This window comes from Falco rusticolus, chromosome 8 (genome assembly GCF_015220075.1).
Source record: "Falco rusticolus isolate bFalRus1 chromosome 8, bFalRus1.pri, whole genome shotgun sequence".
NCBI classification, from domain to species: Eukaryota; Metazoa; Chordata; class Aves; order Falconiformes; family Falconidae; genus Falco; species Falco rusticolus.
Window position 1 is genome coordinate 51,278,531 of NC_051194.1, and position 24,799 is coordinate 51,303,329.

At 49.2% G+C, this 24,799-nt stretch overlaps 1 protein-coding gene across 2 annotated transcripts in view; it reads right to left on the reverse strand.

The window, feature by feature from the left end:
- The window catches only part of KLF7 (Kruppel like factor 7), a 65,601-nt gene extending 59,815 nt beyond the window's left edge, over positions 1–5,786 (reverse strand). For both annotated transcript variants that reach the window (XR_005105764.1, XM_037397625.1), the window contains exon 1: positions 5,369–5,786. Coding sequence is in view for 1 of the 2 variants with exons in the window: in XM_037397625.1 (XP_037253522.1) it covers positions 5,369–5,470 (102 nt within the window). In the remaining variant the exon portion in view is untranslated. The remainder of the gene's footprint in view (positions 1–5,368) is intronic.
- Between the last annotated feature and the right edge of the window lie 19,013 nt (positions 5,787–24,799).

The following is a 24,799-nucleotide window of genomic DNA, read 5'->3' on the forward strand; positions in this document are numbered from 1 at the left end:
GTGTGGGCTTGGGGGATGGAGGGTTTAAGCATCCCAAGCAAGTAAGAAAGTATTTTCTAGTTGAGTACCCACATTACAGTTATGTATGTATTGCTTAAAGGTATTTACCCCATTTCAAAATCACTTGACACAAGTCACACCCATAATCAGCTGGTTTAAGACATGTAACATGGATTGTGGGGCTCTACACTTCCCTAATGCCAAGAAATAATCACTTATAACAACAGATTCTGTAATTAAGGAATCATGAAACAATAGAGGGAGCAGTTTCAAGTTTGTCTTTCCTCTCTTTCTCCGTCTCTTTCTGTAAGGTGACAGGAGCACGCGTTCAGCACATGGAGCAAGCAGAAAGCCTGCAAGCATAAATGGAGCGGCAGTCAGAGTCTGAAATACACTGCATTACACATGTGGCTGTTCTTGGAAGTCAACCATTTCTGCAAGTTATTCTCAAGAGGTATGATGTACTATAAGCACTTAAGAAATGTGTTACACTGTGACTGGAACCAAGATGAAATAGCAATATTAAAAGAGATGGTTTAGTTTATGTAGTGGCCAACTATGCCATTAAACTAGAACAATGGAGAGCATGGAGAGGCAGGAATGTTCTCCGGTGTGATTTATTCCTTTCCAGTAGCAGTGGAAATTTTTCCTATAGGCCTGAAAATGACCCTGTCTGCCAAGCAGAAGTCAGCATTAAGATGTAAGAGTTCTGCTAGATTAGTCACTTCGGGATACTCTGCTCTCTCACAGCACAGGGATCTCAAAGCCCTTTGCCAGAATGGGTCAAAATTCAGCCTCCCAAGCCCTGCAGAGACCATGTGTTAGCATCATTGTTGTCAGTGATTTCAGAAAGAGGAAAACTGAGGCTTGAAGGATTGATTAAAAATATGCAAACAAGGCTCCATGACAGAGTCAAGAGTGAAACAAAGGCTTCCTTGATCCTATGCTTTACAGGAAACGTGCATCTTCCTTGGAAGGATCATTGTTTGCTGCAGCTGAGAGCAGCTGGGTCAGCCAAGGCAAGAGGAAATGTTATCCGGCAACTGTTATCATGCAAACAATATAATGCCATTTCCACTTCTGCCAGCCAATTAGACAATTAGACCTGTTCTGCCTAATGACACATGTGGGAAAGGCTGGCTCTTTTAGCATAAGCCAGGGTTTGGCACCTACACCCTGCTGATTTTGTACACCTGCCTCAGCTACACACATGGTGACCCTGTGCATCTCCCTGCTCTTTGTGCTCCCGTGCTCTGACATTACAGCAACTGCCATGCTAGAGGCTGCCCTGTGGCCCCCACAGAATATGAAGAGAGCCCCCAAATGCCTCCTGATCAGAGAGCCCTTCTCCACACAAGGATGATGAGTCCAGAGTCCTTCAAGGGGCCTTTGGAGGAGAATAGGGATGATTTTAAATGTTACCCCTAGGAAGACACATCTGACTACAAAAGATGCCTTCTGCACACTGATCTTTTAGTGACACCCCCCCGCCCCCCCCCCAATAACATTGTGAAGGCCCGGCAGGAAGAACAGACTGAAGCCCCATCTCCAGCCCTTCCCAGCTCTCAGCCTTGCTCTCCCCCTTTACAGCCTGGCACACTGAGAGTGGGACCACGTGCAGCTGCACGCGCTGTGCTCCTCACAGTCGCCTCCCTGAGAAACAGCCTCCTACCCACTTCCTTCCTCTGCAGAGTAACGAGGTGCTCTTCAGCCTCGTGCTGTCTCTCCCAGCAGTCTGTTTCCAATCCCGGGGATGCCACATCAGACAGCTACCCCCAAGCAATGGCATATGTGGCCAGAGGTCCTCCCGCTGCATCACAGCAGCCACGCAGGTGCTGGAATCTCCCCGCACCCTGGTGCTGAACTGCAGAGTCAGCTCGCAGGGACAGAGCAACTAGGACAGTTCAATCAGAGCCAGGATGAAACACCAGGCAAAAACACACAGATGCTGAGATACCAGCCAGCTGACATACAGCAAACGCTTCATTTTCCGATGCACAAAGCCCACCTCTTCCTTTAATCTCTCCCAGTGCCGTGGCAGCTCAACACTGCTGGAAAAGCTAAACAAAGACTAAAGAAAGTTCTCTCTCTCCTGATGCAGTTGTGCTATGAATTACTCACTAGACTCTGACCTCCCCACTCCAAGAAAAAATCCTCCTGACCTCAAAAGTGTTTTGCCTGAAGGAGTACGCCCAAAGCGGACATAGTGAAGCTAAGCTTTTGCTGCCGAAAACCCAAGCCCTCCCATCCAAACATGTGTTTTAAAATAACGTGATACACATCACAGATTCAGTTCCAGCTTCCACTTCTGGTATTTCCACTTTTACAACGTAAACTATGTCCAAGGTGGAGTGAGGATTTTTTTGTTTGTATTTTTTCCTCCTAAAAAAAAAAAGCCTACACAAGAGATGACAATCTCTTCCTACATAAAATCTGTTTGTTTTGTACATATTGCTGGGTTGCTCTCATTCAACTCCAGTGCTAATTGTCAGAACAGACACCAAACTTGCTCACATTTCTCTTGCAGTGGGAAGGAAAAAAGGGAGAGATCAGCTGACTGCATGCAAGCATTTAGCAACCTGCCTGTGCTGTCAGTGCCCTCTGTGAGTGATGGGTGTTTCACAATTGGAAACATGAGCAACTGCCCCAGCTGTGTAGTCCTCAACCAGCAGCTTCAAAAGCATGGTCCAAACTCAGGGGAAGACAGGACTGTGTCAACACTGTCACCCCAAGGTGTGCTCTGATTTTCAGTAGGGTAAATGCATCTTTTATGGTATCACAGTAGACACCGTTTCTAGGAGCTGGAACTGGCACGGACTAACCTCCCTCACCACATCAAGCACTAGTAGCTACTAATCACAACACAACTGGAGCTCACAACATGATAAGGAAGCCTGATCTTAACCCACACAACTACTTCCCCCTTTTTAAGAGACTGAAGTAATCTCCTGGGGTGCTGCTTTGCTGCTGGGAGAAGCACTGCTCTGAAGCCTCTGTGGAGCTCGGGTACGGCATCAGAGCTCTTCATAGGAGCAGAGGCAAGACCCATTCAAGTGTTTTCACACAAAATTAAAGCTGCCGCTTCCCAATTCTGATGCTTCCCGTGGGTAAGCTGCTGCCCTGTCAGGTCTCTTCCCTGGGGTTTTAAGGGATCCCCGACAGTTTTAAGGGATACCTTTAGAAACACACACACATGCACACACATCCTTTGTCCCAAAGTTGCTATAGTTTGCCTAATATAAAAAAATCCCCAAGGCCTGTCTACATCTGCAAGTGATTCAGAAGAACGAAATTGGGGTCTCTGTGTCAGTGGGTCTGCCAAGCCTGCGTGACAGCATGCTCTGTACAGCCAGCTTCAGCTGCTCCCACCACTGATACATGTTTTGCTGCCTGTTGTTTGCAAGGAGAGTCCAGGCAGCAACAGGGGAATAAAAACAAACTGTAAATACAGGATGTATTATGAAACATCATGGACTGGTTGGAGGATTTGTGGGGGATAAGGGAATATGTAACACATTATTTTCAACTTCTCTTTTCAAAGATACGTGGAGAATCAGTGGGGTTTAACCAGGAGAGTGCAAGTCCAAATTCTGCAATGGTAACAGTGGGCTTGGGTAGGCACATTGTACTGTATAAAACAAACTGCCACTCTTCTAAGCATAAAAGAAGGCAGCAGGAGATAGAGTATCACACACAGTACTGCCTAAAGCATGCTGGCTATGTCAACAGATTATCCCGCTTTGGACTGTCTGGACTGTTACTAATGTGCAACTGAATATGCAACCAACCCAACAATGATGCTACAAAATTAATTTTTAAAATGAAATTATATTAACCTCTTCAGTTTAATTAGCATGTTACAAATATAAAAGGAAAGCAGATGTGACCATCATGGATGTGCAAGCTGAATATTAATAACAAAAAGCATCCCCTCCCCCTCAGAGGATAAAGCAAAGTTGGATTGGTCATTTTGCAAATTAAATCCTGAATGTGTTCACACTGTAGCTGTCTATAAATCACTCCTGTGTGTGCACATGCACGCACAAAGCTGAAGCCAAAACAATTTTATTAGGGTAAACCTTTAAAGATCCAGCCCCGGTCCAGCTGGATGACAATGCTACAGCCCGAGTGTTCTCCTGAAGCACTACCATCCATGTTTCTCCCCATACACGCTTCTAAGGAAAAATTAAATGAACACCCCAAGCTGTCACTTACTGGAGACCCTTATGCCAGCCAAGACTAAGGTGAATGTTGGCAAGATAAAATCCAGTGGCTCGTTATTCTTATACCAATAGTACCACGGGTCCGTGCACTGCATTAGCACCACATGTCATCCCAGCCACACTCCACTATTCTTACCCACCAGCGGATTTTTTTTTTCCTTTAAAGAGACACTAGTTTCCAGAATTTCACCTCGCATATCACCTCTGCCAGAAAAATCACACCAAGAAACAGGATTGTCTCACAATGTCCTGCCATAACAAGAAATCCTGCCTTGGCTTTTTCCTCAGTATCCCAGCTGATAACTATTTATAGATCTATGCATTTGGCCTCATAGTTCATTTTATACAACTCTTTTCTCTGTAACCTACTCTTCTCCTTGGTCTTATTTATTCACGCCACCAGTCATCACTTTAATGCATTCATAATACTTGATTTCCATCTTCATCCTAATTCTGTCTGCATATTAACCCTACAGTGCCTCAAAACACTCTGGTTGACTGGAACCAGCCTAGGGTATCATTGTTTTAAGATACAGCAAGAAGTGTGTGTTTCTCCCCACCTTCTAAATAATAAAAAAAAAAAAAAAAAAAACCAAAAAGGAAAAATAAGTCACCTCCCTAGTTACAGAATTTAGCCTTAAAGCTTTTGCTAGTGCTTCTACACACCTGCCCACCCCCCACCTCTGATTTAAGCTACAATTTTTATTGACGTATACTAATTACCTGAAAATAAGAATGATCTATTCCATTTCCACCAGCTGCCAGTTGTTCAGCACTGGCTGGAAGGAATCAGCCTTGTTTAAAAGAACAACAATAACAAAAAAATCAAAGCCCAAAAATAAAATCAAAATAGTAGTCATCATAAAAACAAAACCCTGAAGAATGCCACTGGATCTCAGGTGCTGCCGAGTGTGCTCAAAAAGGGCTGAAGGCGGACAGATTTGAATGGACTGCTCAGTTTGTCATGGCAAAAAATACAGAGATTGAAAGGTCTACCCACGCGGAAAAAAAAAAGAAAAAAGAAAAAAAAAACCCAAACCCAACCCTGAATTAAAGAACAAAAATGAAATAAAGTCAGAAATGCAGCCCCAATGCATCGACTGTCTGCGCTTAAGAGATTTACAGGAGTAATTTAAACGATTCACCTGCTGCCAGTTTTCCTCCAAGGATGGCAAAGCTGAGAAGTAGCCGGTGTCGTGGACAAGCTGGAGTTCCTGGAATATACTATAACTAGCCAAGACATCCATGCTGCTGCTGAGCAAGACCCTTTCTTTCTGCTTTTGTGTGTATTTGTTTGCTCGGGTGGGGGGTTGTTTTTGATCATAAAAAAAAAAAAAGGAGGAGGAAAATCAACCAATGATAGTTCCAGCGTCCCTTTGGCTTTGTTTTGTTTCAGTCACACTTGAGAGAGAGAGAGAGAGAGGGAGAGAGAGAGAGGAGAGAGAGAGAGAGAGGTTGAGGATCAGCGCGGAGGGACGCGAGGGCCGGGGGCCGGGCCGAGGACGGGAGGCGCCGGCGCGCACCGAGCACCCCGCGGCCGCCGCACCGGGGCACGTCCCCGCCGCCGCGCACCGCGCAGCCCCGCGCCGCGGCCATGCGCGCTCGCGCCCGCCCTCCCCTGCCCCCTCCCCTCTTTATTTTCGGGTGACCACATCCCCCTCCCCGTTTTCCTCTCACCCTCCCTCGGCAAACCCGGCCTAGGAACCCCCCCCACCCCCCCCCCGCCCGCGGCCGCCACCGCCGCCTCACGGCCGCCTCACGGCCGCCCCGCCCCCGGCACCCCCCCTCCCCCTCCCCCTCCCCCTCCCCCCCCCCGCCTCAGCGCGCAGCCGCGCGGCCCACTCAGGCAGCGCGAGACCATGTAGGGTAAACGGCGGGGCGGGAGGGGCGGGTCCGCGGCGCGCCTGAAGTCACTGCCGCCCAATGGCAGCGCCGCTCGGGGTGCGGGAGGCGGTGCCGTGTCGCCGTCGGCGGTGCCGATTGGTCGGCAGCGCGGCTCCCGCCTCCTCCCCGCGGCCCGCAAGGCGGTGCGCGGCGAGCTATTTTTAGGGCGCTATATAAGAGGGCGGCGGAGCGCGCAACAGCGGTGTAGTGCGGCGGGATGAGGCGCGGCGGTGTTAGTGCGCCGCGGCCCGGCCGCGGTTGCCGGTTTCGGCGGATGGACCGCTGCTTTTGAGGGGCTGGTTGGCCTGGGGGGGGGGCTGTCCCGGTCCGCGCCGCGCTAAGGAAGGGGCCGCGCGGTGCCTGCCCATCCCGTGCGTGCGGAGCTTCTGTCCCGCCACTGGCACTGGAGTACCAGGGCCTGGGGGTGGCCGGGCCAAGAAAAGCACTTTCTATTCACCCAGTCACAGGTGGCTGGGGAGAGACGCCTGGCTGGTGAGGGTGTTGGAAGGCACTGGAGCGGGAGTGCCCGCGGAGCGGGAGCAGCATGTGCTTGGTGCCCACACATGGAGAGCACAGCAGCCCAGCTTCTGAGGCTGCATGGGCAGCCCTCAGCATTGCTCTGCCCAGGCTACCTCCAGAAATGCTTGTGTGCTCATTAAGGCATCTACCATGGCATTTAACCAGATTTAGCTGTGAGCACTCTGGATGTTAGTGTCGGTTGGCTAATGGGCTGTTTGACCTTAAATGGTTAGTGCAATGCAAAGCTTCCCCAAAGTTGCTCTGGCGCTGGGCACAGTTGCATTTCTCATTTTGGCAGGATTGCAAAACCGAGTGTGCTCACTTAAAGATGATGGGGGGGGGCAGGGAAGTCCAGTAATAGAAGAAATAAGCTCTCTTTGTTGCTCTTGAATTTGGAGGGTCCTATAGTCCCATCAGTTGCACTGCCAGGGCTCTGTCTAGCCTCCAGGCTGCTGAACAAACACTGCCCTGGTGCCCCTTTGTGGTGGGTTGTCACCAAGTGTGAGCTGAACTGGGTATTGGGGCAAGCAGGTGCTGCCGGGGAGGGTAAAATTATCTGGTTTTAGAGTAGTTGCATCACACTTTTCTTAAGTGACTAAAATGTCTCTGCTTGCTATTGTCATCCTTCTGTAACCAGGTAAGGGTGCCTGGGCCAGGGCTCAGCTGGTATAAATTGGTGTAATGCCACAAGTACATGCACATCTCATCCCAGGTGTCCCACTCTGATGTGAAAGTATGAGGCAGCAAAACTCATCAGTGCTAATGGTGTGTTTTCTTGGTGATGAAGACAAATTGCCTTTTCCAAGACTGGGACCACATTAACAATTTTGAAAGCCATGTTTGAAGAAAGCTTCTCAAAATAAACATCTAAAGGACGATGGCTGCACCAACCCCAAATTTGTTTAGGTGCTGGCAAGCAATGCTGCCGTGAGTTTAGAATAACGCAGAGTAAGCAGCACGCTCTAGTTTGAGGAGTCAAAATCTAGAGGGAAAGGGGGAAATGAAGCAGTTGCTGAAGGAGCTGCAGTCGTCATGAGAGGCTGGGCACAGGTGGTTTTCTCAAATAAATGATCTCACCTCTGCAAAAACACACTTTGGGTGTTTGCATTGCAGAAGCAGCTGGGTGGGTTGTGGAGGCTGTTGCTCAGGCTTTGGCCCTGAGGCTGCAGGTCTTGACGATCCAGGGGCAGCTCACTTGAAGATGATTGTCTCCTGTGAGCTGCTTGTATAAACAATGCCTGTTTCACAGCCTTCACCTACGGAGCCTTAGGTTGTCTCCAACAGGAGCATCTCCAGCACCCTTAGCTTAGCAGAAAAGCTAGGTGTGAGGCTGGATGTGAATAATAAACTGCTCTTTCTCATAAATACACCCATAAATGTATGTTTTAGTGGGAAGATGAGAGGGAAGGTTAGTTAGTGCAGCAAACACTGCTGGAGAGGTATTACAGACCATCGTTACCGATTCCAAGCATGCCTCAATCTGGCAAAGCAACACCATTCCTGGGCACCTTGGGAAGGGAAAACTTAAAGACAGGAGAGGAGAGAAATGGACTAAGGTGGTCGGAGCTGGAAAGAAGCAGCGCTTGGATATCATAACACAGCTCCCATCCTGAGAGGGTTATGTAAAAAACACCTGTTTCAGAAAAAGCTTTCAATAAGCATTTATCTTTAAGAGCTTGTCAGAACAAGGCCATATGCATATGCAGAGGCTTTTTCTGACCTAGGCAGGGAAATACAGGACAAAAGCAGTGAAGGTTTATGGTATGAGCTACTTAAACTTGCATTTTTGTCTTCAAATTCTGTAATTCCTGTGGCTGAAAAACACTTTGGTGCTATACTTCTGGCCTTGCTTAGCATAATTACCATTTTAATACGTGGAAAGTTTAGTGCTCTGATGTCCAAGCTCTCCTCTAACACTGGCATGAGAGGAGACCTGGCCTGTGCAAGCTGTGGGTTGCTCACGCTTTGGTTTGTTGCAAAGCTTGGTGTATACAGGCAGCCCAGAGTCCCCTCTGCCATGGGAGTCACCTCTGCTTGCTACTGAGCAGCTCTTATTTGAATAAATTAAAATCTTTCTACTTGTCTGGTTTGAACTTTCTGCTGAACGCATGTTCGGTAGGGACAGCAACTTTTCCACCCTCAGGGTGAAGGTTGTTCTTAGCTGTGGAGCTTGACACCAGCGAAGAGCCCGGACTCTGCCCACGTTGCACTGTAACTGATGGCCAGATCCGGTGAGCAGATGCTGGTCTGCTGCTCTGGCTGGCTTCAGGAGGAATTGTGTCTGAGGGCAGGATTTTGGCTCTGAGCCTTGAGGTGAAGAGCTGGGCTACAGATCTGGCTGCTTGCCTGGGTGGTTTCCAGGCAGACATTGTATTTTTATTGTCTTGGATATTCTGCTTTGGAGGTCAGTCGAGAAAGCAGAATGGGGTTGTCACTTGGAAGAAATAGAAGAGTCTGTACAAAAAATGAATGTGGTGATATGCTGGGTATAATGCTGTCAGCCCAGCACCTGAGGTAGCATCTACCTGCGCTAACCCAGAGGTAGCCGAAGGCAATTTCTGCCCAGTGCTCTCTTTTTTCCCAGGCTGTACTGACCTTACTCTTGGCAGATAGCCACTTTCCCTGCTCCGGCCCAACCACGCCACCCATCACAGAGAGCAATGCAATCAGATTTGGAGGAGGAGCCATACCTCCCCACTGCTACACAGCTGGGCTCAAGGGCACAGAGGACTACACAAAAATTCAGGCAAAGGGTGCAGGCTGGACCTGCAGGGAGTAAGGACAGGCATTTTGGCCATAGCACAGATTTGTCCTGCAATGGGTAAAGAGAATAGCCTGGGTGGGGGGAGGACTTTTTAGGCTGACCCCAAACTTCATCATTCCTGTGACCTTCTGAAATGTGGGGAAGATGCAGGGTGGTGGTATGGCTGGTTGTGCAATAGCACCAATAGGTCTTGGCACCTGGGAAGAAGAAGGGGTTGTATTTTTGGCATCAAGGGGCAATGGGGGTGCTTAGTCCTAGTGAAAGGAAAGAAAATATTTCCTTGTTCCTTCTGCTTTTCTAGAGAAAGAGAAAAGGTGACTTCACTGTTTTCTGGGATGAGCTTGAATTTCTCATTGCCTGCCACAGGAGCTCTGGCAACAAGCTGTTCTACTCCCTCCAAGCTGGCAGTGCAGAATGACCCCCTGCAGTTGCTGGGTCCCTACAAGCCAGTGGTGTGCACAGAATCACAATTTTGGTTGCTCTGGTTGCTTTCTCTTGTGATATTCCCAGCCCCACTGCCCCCAGAAGCAATGGGGAGGGGTACGTAGTGAGGACCTAACAGGGAAGGCTGATTTGCAGGGGACTTTGGGGTGCTGGGTTTGTGTTTCACTGCTCTGGTTTGGGCAGTGACAAGGTGCCATAAAGCCATCGGGTAGTATATCAGTTTGTAGTTCAAACATTTCACTGGATACGCCTCCTTTGGTACCAGTGAAACAGCTACAGACATCCTCTGTGCACAGCTCATGATGCCGTTTTAAACCCTATGGTTTCTGTGTAGTCAACAAAAGTGCTAAAGCAATTTCTCCTGCAGAGACAAGTTGGTCCAGGTGTCCAGGCTATCAGTTTCTTTTACCATCACATCTGCATGTTACACTGCCAGCTGCATCACTTCTCCCCCATCTCAGATCAAAAGTTAATACAGCTTTTCTGTGCTTGCAGCTTGTGATGGGGATGTTCAGATGAGATGGTTCTTCAGTGTTCCTCCTGGAGAGGAAGAGGCTGTGCCTGTGCCTGCAGGTTGGTAGGGTTGAGGTTGCCACTGGTGGTAAAGCTTTGCAAAGATCAAAGGGGAGGAAGAGCACTGAGAAGCCCGCTGGAGCGTGCTTGGATTTGCAGCTGCACCCTCTCCAGGAGTGGATGCAGAAAGCTATTGCCAGGGAGTGGAGGACTCATGGTGGTGGTTTATGGCCAGGTGGCATGGCTGGAAGAGGCTGCCAGAGGCACAGTGGGAGAGCTCAAAAGCCACCCTGCTGTTTAGAGTTGCCACTTCCTGATACCCAAATGTGTCTGTGCATCTGTACCCATGTCCACATCTGACGACAACCAAAATCCCAACAAATATCAAGCAGCCGAAAGGGAGACAACTTCCTTTCCCAGTGTGAAGCATCTCTCTGCAGGCCCTGAACATCCCCTGTTGCCCCTCCAGCTGGATACCTCTCACCCTCCCAACCACGTACCTCCTCCTCAGACCTCAGTTTCCTGAAGAAAGGCCTCTACTGTTGGCCCCACATCCTTCTCACATCCCTGCACAGCAGCATTTCAGTGACCTGGAGGGTAGTTCAGTGTTTCATGCTTTCTTGTGGCAGGTGCAGCCCACGAGCAGCATCCCAAGGGCACAGGGGACAGAGGTGGTTTCCCTTCCTGTCTCCGAACCGGGGAGCAGCATGGCTGTAGCTCTCAGCCATCACCCTCACTGGCACTTGGCTCTGCCTGGATGGGACACGCTGTGTGGTAGGATCTCCATGCTGGGCCTGCGTGGGTGGAGGTGCCTCCTGGCCTCCTGTGAGTCACAAGCTGCTCCCCAGATCCGCAGTGATGGAAACGGACACCAGAGTGTGGCACAGCAGGTTCCTGTGCCTCCCCTCCTTCCTAAAAACAGGCACCATTTGGCTCCCTTTCCCTTTCAAATCAATGCCCTGTGGACATTGCAATGGGTTTAATTGCAGGGCAGCTAATGAGCACCCTCCAGGATTACAGATGAATAGGTTTAACCCATAATCATAGCTCAGGGCATCCGAAAGTCTCGGTGGACTTTGCAAGTTGATTGCTGGCCAGACGGAGAAGATGTTTGGTGGGAAAGCAGGACATGCCATTCCTGAAGCAGCAACGTTAGCCAGCTGAGTTCTCAGGGCTGAGACAAAAAACAAAGCCTGATGCTTCAAGGGAAATTTAGAAATCAGAGCTGAACAGGCCTGATCCTGATCTGACCTGGAGGCTTTTGACCCCATGTCCTGAAAAGGCACCGAGCACACACAGCATGTAACAGGACTGAGTTTTCACTTTGGGGAAGGAGTCTTTATCTGCTGTGGTTTGTTCACGTGCTCTAGGGTTTTCATATTTCTTGCAATCATTTTTTACCTTATGGCTGTGGCTGTTTGCATTAGGATCGATCTCTGTCTCCCAGTTTTCAAAGCCAGAACACAAAGCAGTGCTGTCCTGGAAAGCACTGCAGTTACACCCAGAGCAGTATGGTGATGGGTCAAAGCTTCCAGAAGCACACAGGTACAACCCCAGTGTTACCAGTGGGACACGCCATTTCCTTTGGGCCCCACTGAGAGCTCTGAACCCATCTGGATCTAAGCGCTCCCTCTGCTGTCTTTTGAGTCCTCCCTTCTGCCCAAAGTGATCTGTACGTTTCTGAACCTCTTGGCAAGGGCAGTTATCATTGCTATTCTGTTGGTGTTCAGCATCTGACATAAACAGTCTCTGATCATATTAGTAGGCTCTCAGGTACTTCTACAGTACAAATAATAAATAATAATGAGCTGCAAGGAAGACCTCTGAGTCTTGGGCTCAGGCTGGACTCTTAGGGCTTCCACACAAAGTGTCCACTTTGTAGATCTTTCTGGGCTGCTGTTGCTAGCAGTGCATCAATGCTGCTGGAGGGTGGCCTGGGAAGGGGGTCCCAGCAGCCTTGAGAGATGCTGTGCTGCTGTCAGCAGACATGATAAATACACATTTATGTTCTGCGTCTCTGGATTAGTGGCCTTTTAATGACTGAGTTGGATTGCACTTGGGTAATTTATAGGAAACCTTACAATAAAATAGGAGAATATTGGCATAGTTCGGCAGATGGTAACTGGGGACTGGCTTGTGTTATTACACACGTTACTCTGGGCAAAGTGTTGGTTTGTTTTGGCTTTAGCCAGCAAGAGTCCTTTTAAGAAGAGATGGCATCGCAGCACAGGTAGCACACGCAACAAAGAGGACTTGCTGTGTGTGGCTCTTCTGCAGCAGCACAGCAAACACCAACAGCACTTGGTACCTGTGGGAAGGAGAGGGCTCTCCAGAAAGCAGGGGTTAGAGCAGCGCTGCTGGGTTTTTCTCCCTCAATTTTTCACAGATGAAGGAAATGCAATGCATTGAAAGCTAAGCCTGTCTTCAGCTGGAAGCTGCAAGACTCTCTCGCTGTGCTGTTTTCACATTGTCTTGGGGGTTCTCTGTTAGTCCTGTTACTTATGAGAAGCTGCTGAAGACGTGGCTCTCACAGTCAGGTACAGATGTGTGAATTAATAAGGAAATGATGGAGTGCAGGGAAGCAAGCTGAGGCTCTGAGCTCACTTGTCAGAACAAGTCATGATGGGTGCATGTGTGTGTCCTGGCTGTGCTGCTTGCCTGCTGGCCAGCTTTTCAGGTTCCCCAGCAGAGATGCATGAAGAATAAAATACCTGGCTTGGCACAAGCACACACATACCACACAGCAGTGGCCAGGCTTCATACAAAGAGACTGGAGCCAACTCAGCCGCAGGCCAGAGTCCCTGCTCTGGTTTATCAGTTGGGCTCTGCTTGCTCTGCTGGCATGACACAGGGACATCACCTGGGTATCACAGCATTTCCCCCTCTACAGAGCATCTCTTTGGGGACTGCTGTTCCCATGCCAATGCTGGCTGCACCTCTAGGGCTTCTCTCTCTCTTAAGCCCTCACCCTGCTTGAAGACAGACCTTTGAACTGAGCCCTGCAGACATAGGCTGTAAAAAACAAAATAGCTCACCACTGAGCTCTCCTGGGGCCTCAGCCCTTGTCTGTTCGGCAACTGTGGACTGCTGAAGGAAAATGAATGTTGTTCAAGAGGGGCAGTCAGTCTTTGGGGCCTCTCTCCCACCACAGTCTTTGTTCTTTGGCTTTGATTCCCCTTGAGGGTGTACCTGGCTCTGTCTATAGCATGAGCAGCACTCGGCAGAGCATCTCATACCTGTTCAGCTCGTGTTGCACACTGCATCACTGGGTCAGAAGGATACCTAGCTGCTGGTAGAAGGGCATTAGCACCAAGAGTGCTCCATTAATCTTGAGGTGTTGGTTGCACGACACAAAAGCTCATGGGTTAAATGTGAAAGAGATAAAGCTTAGCTCAAAGCCACAAAGCAAGTTAGAACCCAGAATAAAACCCATCTCCTCTGAAATTGCACATTAATGTGCAGGGATTGGCCTGTGACTATCATATCTGCTCCCTCCGAGCCCTTGGTAGCTTGAGAAGACTCCTAGCTGCCCACCTCAATTTGGGAGTCAAGGGAGCTCTACTGAGCTGTGCTTTCCGCTGGGGCAGTGCTTAGCAGGGCGGCCAGCAGCTTGTCATCCCTACCCTTTCTACCCATAGCAATTCCTGCCAACAGTGTTATTGCTATTAAAGCCGCGGGGAATGTTACAGGATTTTTTACAAGGTTTGGGGGCGAATAATTTTATAAAGTGGAGGTTGCCTGCAGAGGTGAACTGGGAGGTTGTTCTTTCTGAAGAAAGAAATTAAGAGGTCACACAAGTGCCAAGTGGCAGCTAAGAAGATCTAAGTGTTGCTCTGCAACACCCTGCCTTGAGACCTGGTTTGTGGGTGGCCGATGGTAGAGGTACTGGGTGTCATCATTCCTGACAGAGCTTTGCCAAGCAGAAGGCAGGTGCCTGTCGTGTCTGATGGATCCCTGCTGATTTCTGAAACCAGGAGTTGAGAGACAGGTGAAGCCTTGGAGGAACAAAGAAAGAGGGAGACACATGTCTCTTCCAAAACTCTTGCAAATTCTTGGAAGCAGGTGTGTGGGCCAGCATCTGCCTTGGTCTCTGACATCAGTTTTTCTCCATGACAATGCACAAAGGCATTACTGGTTTTTTGACAGGGGAGTCGCAAGGGCTTGCATGGCCTGGACAGGTGATGTACAACACTGCCTTGCCCTTGCTGTCAGCTCTGCTGGGGAATGAGCCCTCTTCTGTTCAGATGAGAAGGAAAACTCCTGGCCACAAACCTCCCATCCTTTGGCTCCTGCACTCTAGGTAGACCCCAGCTCACCAGGGGCCACCTGGGCAGGCTGACTGTGGGAGCTGAACCCCTGCCCTCTTGCATTTTTCAAGCATGTAGTCTTGCTGCAGAGAGCACCCTGAGAAACAATGACTAACCCCTTTCTGGGCAGAGCCACTACAGTACGCATGTATATTTTTTTAATAATTTTTATGAACCTATTTGCTGTATTCTGCACAAATTTGGGTGTTTTTTTCATAAGTTGCCATGATGAAGGTTAGCAGAGCATTCCTACCAAAACTTTCACCCAGCACTTGTGTTTTAAATGGGACCGTGACTTTATAAGCTGGTGGGATTGCTCGTGCTGTGGCAAAACTGGGGATGCACAGTCCATCTTCGTAAGGAGAGCGACTGCTGCGGGAGCTCGCTCCGGGTTCCTTTGAAGTCAGTGGCAAATTTCCCATTGGCTTAAGTAAGAACACATGTCTCAAAGAAATGAATAATATGAAACTCCAAAAGTGAGGGGCAGAGCATGGCCTGGTTTGACCTGGAGACTCAGCTTGCGATTTACTGCTACATCTGCCTCCATCTCTCAGCTGTACAATAAGCAGTACAAGTCTGATTTGTGTTGGAAGAGAGCTACTTAGTATTATTAGTGACCTATGTTATTAGCATTAATTGGATTAGGACTGATAAACTATGGAAGTTTCTTTGTTTTCTACCGGTAATTTCCACAGGAATACAAAATAAAGCAATCTTTGGAAACAAAACCTTAAATACAGGCTTGTTGAAGCAGCTAGTATTTTTCTTGTTCAGAGCAGAGGAGACAGTTGATAAAATTACATTGACGTTACTGTGGTGAGATGATCCTTATGGCTGTCACGGTGCATGTCCCCAGGTGTAGCACTCTCTAGCTGCAGGAAACTGGGTGAAGATCCTCCAAGCCCCCAAATGAGCAGGCATCATGGGAGAGTTTCAATACAGCCTGTCCTCAGCTTAACCCATTTGGACACCCCGTGTGCCTGTGCAGGACCAACACAGACCTTGGTTGCTGTGGCACCAGGAGGCAGTGCTGGGGTCTCTAGCTGGGTCTAAGTGTTTGTTTTAATAAAAGCCACTGGTCATAAAGTCAGGGATTTATAAAATGGTGCAGAGGCAGTCTGGAGCGCAGGGCCGCAGTTGTGTGGCTGTGGTGCAGGGTACCGGGTAGCTCAGCAGTGCTTTGCAGAGCATGTTGGTGGAGGCATCTCCATGCAGGACTGCAGAAGCAACATGTCCATGGCCGTGGTGGGCAGCTACAGCCACCCAGCCTGAAAAGGGCACCAGCCACCATGGGTACAGCTGCATGGGGAAGCCCTGGAAGGCGAGGCCCAGCCTGTGCGACAAGCACCATCACGGTCCTCACCATCCAGGCCACCACAGTGGGGCCAGGGGCTCCTGTCCCCTCAGGGCCTGCTGCCCAAGGACCGTGTCCTCCCTGCTAGACCGGTGGGAGTCTGGAGGGGCATCACCATTTGTCTTGCAATCCATTGCAGGACAAATGCTTATTGAAACGGTTGCCTCTAATATCTTGGGAGAGGCCGTTACATTATGGTCTGCCCAGGCAGTGATCTATGGATAATGGTTCCCTGCAAGATCTCCTCACTCTCCTGCAATCTCCACATCAGGTGGGTTAAAACTGACTTGCAAAACAAAAGTTTTATTTTCTGTATCTCTGTTCTTTTTTAAAAAAAAAATAAATCTTGTAGAGTTTTGTGAAATACCAGTGTTATTGACTTAATGTGAATATTATTGCCCGTTGCTTCTCTGTGGTAGTACCAAAAGGGTGAGCCTTGCCTTTTCTGGAGCAGGGAGACGAGATCACTTATGTTTTACCTTAGAAATGGGGACTGTTGAGTCCAGCCTCCACTGGTCAGAGGGAGTGTGTGGGTCTCAGGCAAGGGGTCCAGATCCTTAACCAGAGGGACAGTGGTGCCAGGTGTGACCAGAGGAACCTGCTCTCCCAAGCCTTTCAGCAGGAGCAGCTGCAAGGGTCTCCAGCAGAAGTGAATTCTCGTCTGAAGAACATGCAGCTTTTTTTGAAATTGAGGCATTTTGTGAGGATGTGCCAATCTGGACATAAATTTCAACAGGAAAGTCAAAGTGAATCATTTGGGCTTTTCTGTTTTGTTTTGATAATGGTGAAATGTCTTGTTTTGACAGACAGAGTTGTCATTTCCATGATGCAAAAATGTTTTACTTCCACCTTCTCATTTTACTATATTTTCTGCTAGCTATAAATACACTGTTCATAGCAGTTATTAATTTAACATCTTTTTCAAGATGATATTTAATACTGTATCTCAATTTTTAGATATGCTTTTGTGTTTTGACATCTAAGCCAAGTGTCTTTTTATTTTAGTCAAATGAAACAAAATTAAATTAAATGACGAGGCATAACAATTCACTGTTCATTGAAATGAAATATTTTCTTGGTTTGAATTCCCCTCTCCCCCCCATTTTTCCACTTCTTGATGGGGAATGCAACTATATTCTAGGTGTGAGACTGTGGAAGGCAGCTGTTTCTAGTCTGTAGGGTACTCAAGTTTAATCAGTGCTAGCAATTAAAAAGAAAGCAAGCAGGTTAAAACAGTATGCGCAAAAATAATTTCCCATCTCAGTTAATGAGGTTTCACGTGGAAGAAGAGAACATGAAAGGCTTTGGTGTGGCCTGTTGTGTAGCTCTTATCAGCAGTAGTGCCTAGGAATTGGCCGTAGGATGTCCATGCTTGCAGTCCCCATCTCATCAGCTCCCAGGCTGGAGTTTATGAAGTTTTACCTAGAAGTAGTGGAGAAGCTGGTACCGCTTCCCGAGCAAGAGGGCAGTACCTCTGCCTCACATGAACCTACCTTTGGGTGCTAGGGTTTCTGTTATCAGTGTTGCTAACTTGTTGTATGATGCTTTCACATTGGGCTGCGATAATGGCATTTATACATCACACTTTGAAGATGCTTTTTATTGACTTAATGTGAATATTATTGTCATCGTTTATTACAGGGAAGTATCTCATAGTAATTGAAATACAATATGGTGTCATTAATCACTCTGAATATGAAATGCTAACTTTAAACTGTTCATAGTATATTAAATGCTCCTCTAACCATAAAACAATTTGACTTGCAGTCAGATAGTTTACAAATGGCCGATGTTTAGGGTGCGCAGCGATTGACATTTATGTGGTGGTGTTCACATGCTCGTGTTCCTGAATAATGTATTTTCTTTGGGGTTTCTGTGAAGGTGTCGGGACTTGCACCTTTCTGGTTCCCTGATACAGAGGTGTAAAGGATGTGAACTGCAGGCATCACTATTATCTGTTTAACAGCATCTCCATGGCAAGCCCACAATATGTGTGACAGTCTGAAGCACCCAGTGGGCTGTGTACAGTAAGTCACCCTCCTAAAACGTCGCTGCTCTTTTTTCCTTGAGATGCCTGGTGAAGGAAAGCAGTAAAAAAAGAGTCAGGAACTCAAACAGTGAGGTTTTAGCCAGGACTGTTGAAATAAAGCCCGTTTGCTTTCATGGGACACTTTTCTAAATTCTCTCTCCTGTATTACTTAGAAAGGAAAGGCGTTGCCACTTTTACAAATCATTCTCAATTAAGAGTTAATCCATCTACCAAAAAGGAAAAAAATAATTTAAGCTGATATCATAGTAAAATTATAGCAGTGCCGTCCACAGTGCTCCAGTCAGCTGTGATAAATCCCCTCCAGATCTGCACTGCTTCTGACCTCTCCTTACTACCTGCACCCAGAGCATTAAGCAAAAGCCTTTGGGAGCAGCTCCAGCCTGGCTCCTGCCTGCCATGGTAGTAAAGCCCTCCACGCTCAGTGCCCCTGGATTTCAGCAAGAAGCATCAGGCATTGGTGTCGGACTGTGTCCATCCCGGCCACCTGTGGCACGAGCCCCATGCGCACCCAGCGCCCCTGCAGCGCTTGCAGGGACAGAGCGGGGGGCCATGTGCCGTGCAGCTGTGGGCACTGACCACACGTGCATGCATGGCACTGCCTGGCCGGGAGCAGGGCAGGTTGGACAAAATGCAGTATCGTAGAAAGCTCAAAACGTTTGCTGCTGCAGTGGCTGCGAGAAGCACCGCTATTAAACCGCTTATAGGAGCCTCACTTTTTACTGCCTGATTTTCAAAGCGTACTTCAATGGCATTCACAGGAGGGGAGAAGATGTGTAAGGTCATTTCGCAGGGCACATGTTTAAAGATTTTTCAAGAAGAGCAGAGCAAGGTCTTTCTTCTGGGGAGGGAGCGGCTTTTTTTTTTTTTTTTTTTAGCTGCAGCTTTTATTGTCAATATGTATTTTTAATAAAAGGGAAGCAATAGAAGCGGTAGCAGGTGACACAGCCCACTGCTGTTCAGCTGCTGACATTTATAAGACAATGCCAGTGTCTTTTCAAAACAGATGCTTGCTTGCCACTGCTGTATCGATGTACACATTTATTTTATAACCAACAGCAGCAAGATGAAAATGATAATGCATGAAGAAATCCCAGAGGCACAGCCCAGCGGTTTTGCGATGCAGCCTCTTTGCCTTTGGCATCATCAGGAGGCTAATGGTCCTGGATAAGTCAGTATGAAACAGCACGGGCTTCTCTCATACATGCTCTGTGTTTGCTCCTTTTTCCTGTTTCTGGTGACACCAGCTGTGTATATCTTAATCATCGCAGTGCGTTTACATTTCTTTCTCAATTATCAACAAACAAACCTGGGCAGTTACATGGCAGGTGATGGCTGGGGAGCACTGGTCAGCTGTGAGGTTGTGTAATGTGGTGGGCACCAGAGAAGCGAAAAATAAGTCTAGTACAGGTTGTGAAAGAGGAGAGGTAACCTTCCAAATAGCACGTTGGAGCAGAATAAATGTAGTGCACAGGATCAATATAGACGGGGGGGGCAAAAGAATGGCGGGTGCCAATCTGCAGGCTTCAGCCCTCGCGTCACCAGCTCAGACCCCAGGTCTTTGCTGGGGGAGCATTTAGGTGCCATGGGACTCACTCTGAAAGCCCCATGTGTAAGGGCTTCCCTTAGCTGGCTCTTGGGTGCCTCCTGGGTCGAGGAGGAGCAGGAAGAGTGGTTGTGCTGGGTTAGAGCCCAGCCCTGCAAATCAGCTCTCCATCAAGCATTTTTGGTCATGTAAGAATAGTCCCTGTGGCAGCAAGCTGACCTTCACTCCAGGAGGAAAGCTTATTCCTGGGGCACATCTCGTAGGATGCTCCTTACTGCAAGGAAATCAATACGGCAATATTATGATAATGTTATACACAAGCTTTTATTTCTGGATGAAGAATGAAAATAAAGAATATGCTGTATCTATTGATTCTTTGAATTTACGTATTTGGATATATATGTTTGATGTCTGCCTTCTGTATGCAGCTGTTTGCCAAACGTGACAGGATTTGTTTTTTAAACCTGGGGGCGAGTTCTGCCCTGTGCATTTAAAATAAGATTTCTCTGAATTATTGAATATGTCAATAAATAAAGCAGAGGAAGCAAGCAGGGAAAAACCCAGAGGTCCTTGGTGAAAGGAAGTTGTAGACACTGGTAATAGGCTCTCACAGCAGTAAAAAGAGGGAGGAAAAGGGCAACTTAAAAAAATGGAAGGGACAAAGAGTCGAATTGGGTATCTCTGCTTTGGTTTTCTCTGGGTTTGATGGTGATTACTGGCTTGGCCCTGGACTGCATCTGTTAATTTAATTCCACCTCATGGTAGAGGGTTAAGAGAACATTTAAATGAATGCTGCAGTGAAGGGAGGACAGGTGCCTGAGATATGTGGGTGTCGCAGATGTCTGCAGGATGGGGGAGATGGGCTGTGGGCTGGCGAAGCCCCGGAGGAGCTGCTAGTGCCCAGGCACAAGGTGGGACAGTGCTGGGGGAAGCCAAGAGACTGGTGAGGAGGAGGGGGCATATGTACGGCCAGTGACAGGGCTGGGGGCTGCCTGCAAGCACCTCCACCCCGACCCCACTGCCCTGCCAGCTTTGGGGGGGGGAGCTGATGAATAAAACATCGTGTTTTACGGAACATGTGTCATCCCGGCTCCAACATTATAAAGTCCCTTACTCTCCTCTCAAGAGATCTTGCATGAGCAACCATTTAAATGAGTGTTACATTATTTACAAGTTGCACTATTATTAAATTAATGTTACATTCATTGGGGCTTTTGTTTTGTTTTGTTTTCAAGGCAGAGCTGTAATTTGAGCAACATATTCATCAAGTCTGAAATGGTAGCTCCAATTACTTTAACATTCATTTGCCCATTCAGCTTCCTCTGCATCTGCTGGTTTTCTCCCCATGACAGCGTGTCAGAGCCGGGGACGCGTTTGTGCTGCTTGGCAGCGAAACCACCACGAGACAGGCAATGGGACACATTTGATCCTGATGTAGCCAAGGGTGGGTCTTTGCAACCAAGACACAAGTTGCAAAGGTAGCACATCCCCGTGTGAGAATTTCCTTCCTCCACTGGCAAACCCCTCCCAGCATCAAACCATGTAAAGTCAGGGCTAGCAACTTCTTAAATTCAGGCAGGGTAGTGAAAAAAAGCCCTATTGATTTGCTGGCATGTGAGCCTCAGTACGGCAGTCATGTGCATGTGTTGTAGCAGTGCTCGTCGAAGTGAGCATGGGCTAATTGGTTAAAATCTGAAAGGATGCTCTTGAGTGCTGGGTAAGTAACCATAGCAAAGCATCAGCCATTCAGCAAGTGCTGAAAATGAGACAGAATAGCTAAAAAAAAGAGAAATTTCATTATTTATTTTAATGCTGGAAGTGTAAGCTTTCCTGACGTGATCATAAAATCATATCATTTATTAATGTTTCTTGCTTTGAGGCTGCATCCTGTACCATCCCCAGCCTCCTGCCATTCCTGCCATCTTCAGCCTGGTCCCACAGCTGTGCCTGGCGAGGTGGCTGCCTATGCTGCTGTCCATCCCACGGTGGGTGCCAGGGCTCCCCTCTGCCCAGCCACGGGCTCTCATAAGGTGGTGAGGGTGAAGGAGTGGGCTTTTTAAAAAAATAATCAGTAACTGGTTTCTTTTTCCTTTGCTTTCTCAGCCAGTGAGATTCACTCAAGCTTTTCCCTGCAACCACAAGAGCTAATGACATGCTTTAGGTATTTTATTTTATTCTATTTTATTTTATTTTATTCTAATTTATTTTATTCTATTCTATTTTATTTTATTTTATTTCATTTCTCAGATGAGACTGGATGATCTTGTATGATTTTTTACCTGCAAAACTAGAGCCTCTGGGGTAGGCACAACCCTGTGTGAGGAGATGGCCCTGATGTGTGAGCATCCCTGTAGGATGCTGATGTCTGTGTGATGAGGTCTGTGAGTTGTCAGGGACCCCGATTTCATGCCTTCCCTGGCGCACCCCTCGGGGTTCCTCTGCTGCTGCAGCAGTGCAGGAGCTGTGGGGCTGCGTTTCTTCAGGGACCAGCTGGAGCATCAGTAGGGTGCATGGCTGCGGGGGGGCAGTGGGGGAGGCAGGATGGTGTCTCTCGGAAAGATAATGAAATGTGGCCCCGGAAAGACCCTCAGCGACAGCTCCTCGGATGTGCCTGGGCTCTGTTCATTAATCTGTGATAATTAGACTTATTTGCAGAGGTTAACAGCGGTGGCACATGGTAATTAACCACTCATTCCCCGCCAAACAGCTCGTAAAGCTTCTCACATGCCATGGGTCCGGCTGCAGGTAGTTACGGTGCTGGTGGGTCCCAGCGCTGGGAGGTCAGGGACTCCCTCCCAGGGAGAGGTGTCCCCCAAACACCCTGTCTGTCCCGGACCTGCTGCAGGACGGGGCAGGCGGAAAACAAATTAGTAACCCCTCCGCTGCTTGCCCCTCTCCCCTCCCACCCTGCCTTGCCAGCCAGCTGGGGACTCTCGTTTCCCCGGGGCAGGGGCAATATTGCCCCAGCACCTGCGGGGCTGCTGCTGTGGGCAGGTATTTTGGCAGGGCAGGTGGGAAGGGACCAGTGTGCCCCAGGGTTTTGCAGGGCATTGGCTGTGGCGTTAGAGCCACCGAGCACCAGCCCCGCAGCGGGTCCTGCCAGCCAATGTCAGTGGAGCTGTGCTCAGCTTGCCCAGCGTAGGGGTTAGGGAAGATGGAGCAATGGATGGATTTCGGACAAGATCCCCCCCCCCTCCCTTTTCATCCCTTCTCCCCCTCTCTACCCCCACACCCCCTCAGCGAAACCAAGCTAATTAGTCAAATAGATGAAGTTAGGCCAGGCGGGGAGAAGCCCCGTTGCGTGTCCTATATTAGTAACTCACGTGGGAGTAGCCAGATTGGAAGGAGATTGAAAGGGAAAATTGTAGGTGTATGTCGGAAGATAAGTGGGCTAAGCCTTTCCCCCAGCCCTGCGCGCCTGGCTTCCAACACGAAAATGATGTCATTCTTCTCCGTGGCCGGCCAGCCGCCCCGCATCAGCCCCCCGCAGCGTGACGGCCAGCGGGATGCTGCTCGGGGTGTTTCAGCCCTGTGAATAAATGATGAGCCGCTGGTGGGAGGGAGGCAGGGCAAGCACCTCGGGATGCATTAAAGCAATTAGCTGGGAGCGAGGAGGGAGCAGCACTGGTTTTAGCCCCTGAAAAGTTGCACCAGCGGCTGCGCAGGGGGACGCGCAGGCAGAGGGGCAGCCAGGGACAGGGGTTGCAATAGGTGCCGGTTACATCCCTGTTTCTTGGGCTGCCTGCCCCAGCTGCTGTGGGGAGTGAGGGCTTCATCCTGCTCCTGCCTGCCCAGCCCCAGCCGCTGCCACCCCCACCTCAGGCGGAAGCGATCTGCTTGCCAAAATACAGCCGTGGTCTCTGTGGGCTGAGTTGCTTTGGAGGTCGCAAGCCCTGAATCTTCCCACCCTTACATGGGGTTTATCACAGGCAGCTTCCCAGAAAGCTGCTGCGTGCCAGCACGAGCCCTTCTGCCTCGGCCATTAGAAATCCTTCCTGCTGCCCGGACCTGGAGTCTAGTCCCATCCCAGAGGTCAGTGCACCAGGGTGCCCAAATGTTCTGAGGACTTTTGGAGTGGGCATCGCAAAAACGCATGTGGTGGCTCTGCAGCACGTCCATTAGAAAACGTCTTAAACAAAGAAGCACACCTTCTGCTGCAGCAGGCAGCAGCATGGGGGGTGATTTTCTGGCTCACAAATTTAAGGCAAAGTCAAGTATTTGGGGGCCCCATGCGGTGGTTTCTGTGCCGGTGGCAGACCCCTGCAGCGAGGAGAGGCACCGTGCTGGCTGGCAGAGCACTGTCCTGCCACTCCAGTGGAAGCAGTGGGTATTTGCAATTAGTGCCTTCACCCTGGCCTCTGGCGTTTGCTTCAGTTATCAATCAGGCGAGTGCAGCCGGTGGCTGGGGAACCTGCAAGACCTGAATCATCCCCACGGAGATCTTCAGCCTTTGCCAGAGGCAGGTGCAGAGCAAGGCTGCGTACAGTGCCATGGCTTCGGGAGGGCACGGGCTGCTCGCTCTGCCTGGCATGCCGGCAGCTGCCTGTCCCACTTGCTGGCTGGCGCTGGCAGTTTTTGGTTCCCAGAGCGATGGCAAATGAGGTGACAAGTCCAGTCCTTGGCTCTGTCAAACCTACTTTCCTGCCCTACTTTTATTTCACTCTGCAGTGGTGGAGCAATGCCCAGTGTGTGCCCTGAGCTGGTGGCACTGCTGCATGCAGGATGGCTCTGCTCCAGTTGACTGGGAGGGCACCTCCGCAGCAAAAGCTTCCAGGGGAAAAAAAACGACGAACAAACCACGGGAAGGAAAAAAAAATGAGTGGAGCAAAGAGCATCTCCTGCTCACACTGTGCAGCCAGCAGCGCCTGTCTGCCCTTGTGAGACCCACCAGCCCTGCTGTTAAGGGCAAAACACAGCTGTGAGCCAAGGTGAGGGGACTGAAGGGATGGCAGGCAAAGGAGGGGCTGCCCTGGTTGTTCCCATCACTGCATTAGTTGCTGTTGCCTTCAGCTTCAGGGTAAAAGCCAGGCAAAGGTGCTGTCACCATTCCCAGCGTTTTTTCCTCCCAGGTCAAAAGTGTTTAGCTGGGGGGGCAGTGAACCATGGCTTCACTGAAGTCCGTCTCTCTTTGTATGGCCGTGTCTCCTTGGTGGTGCTGGGGAGCACCAAAGGCGGTGCCTGGTCGGCTCCCAGCCCTG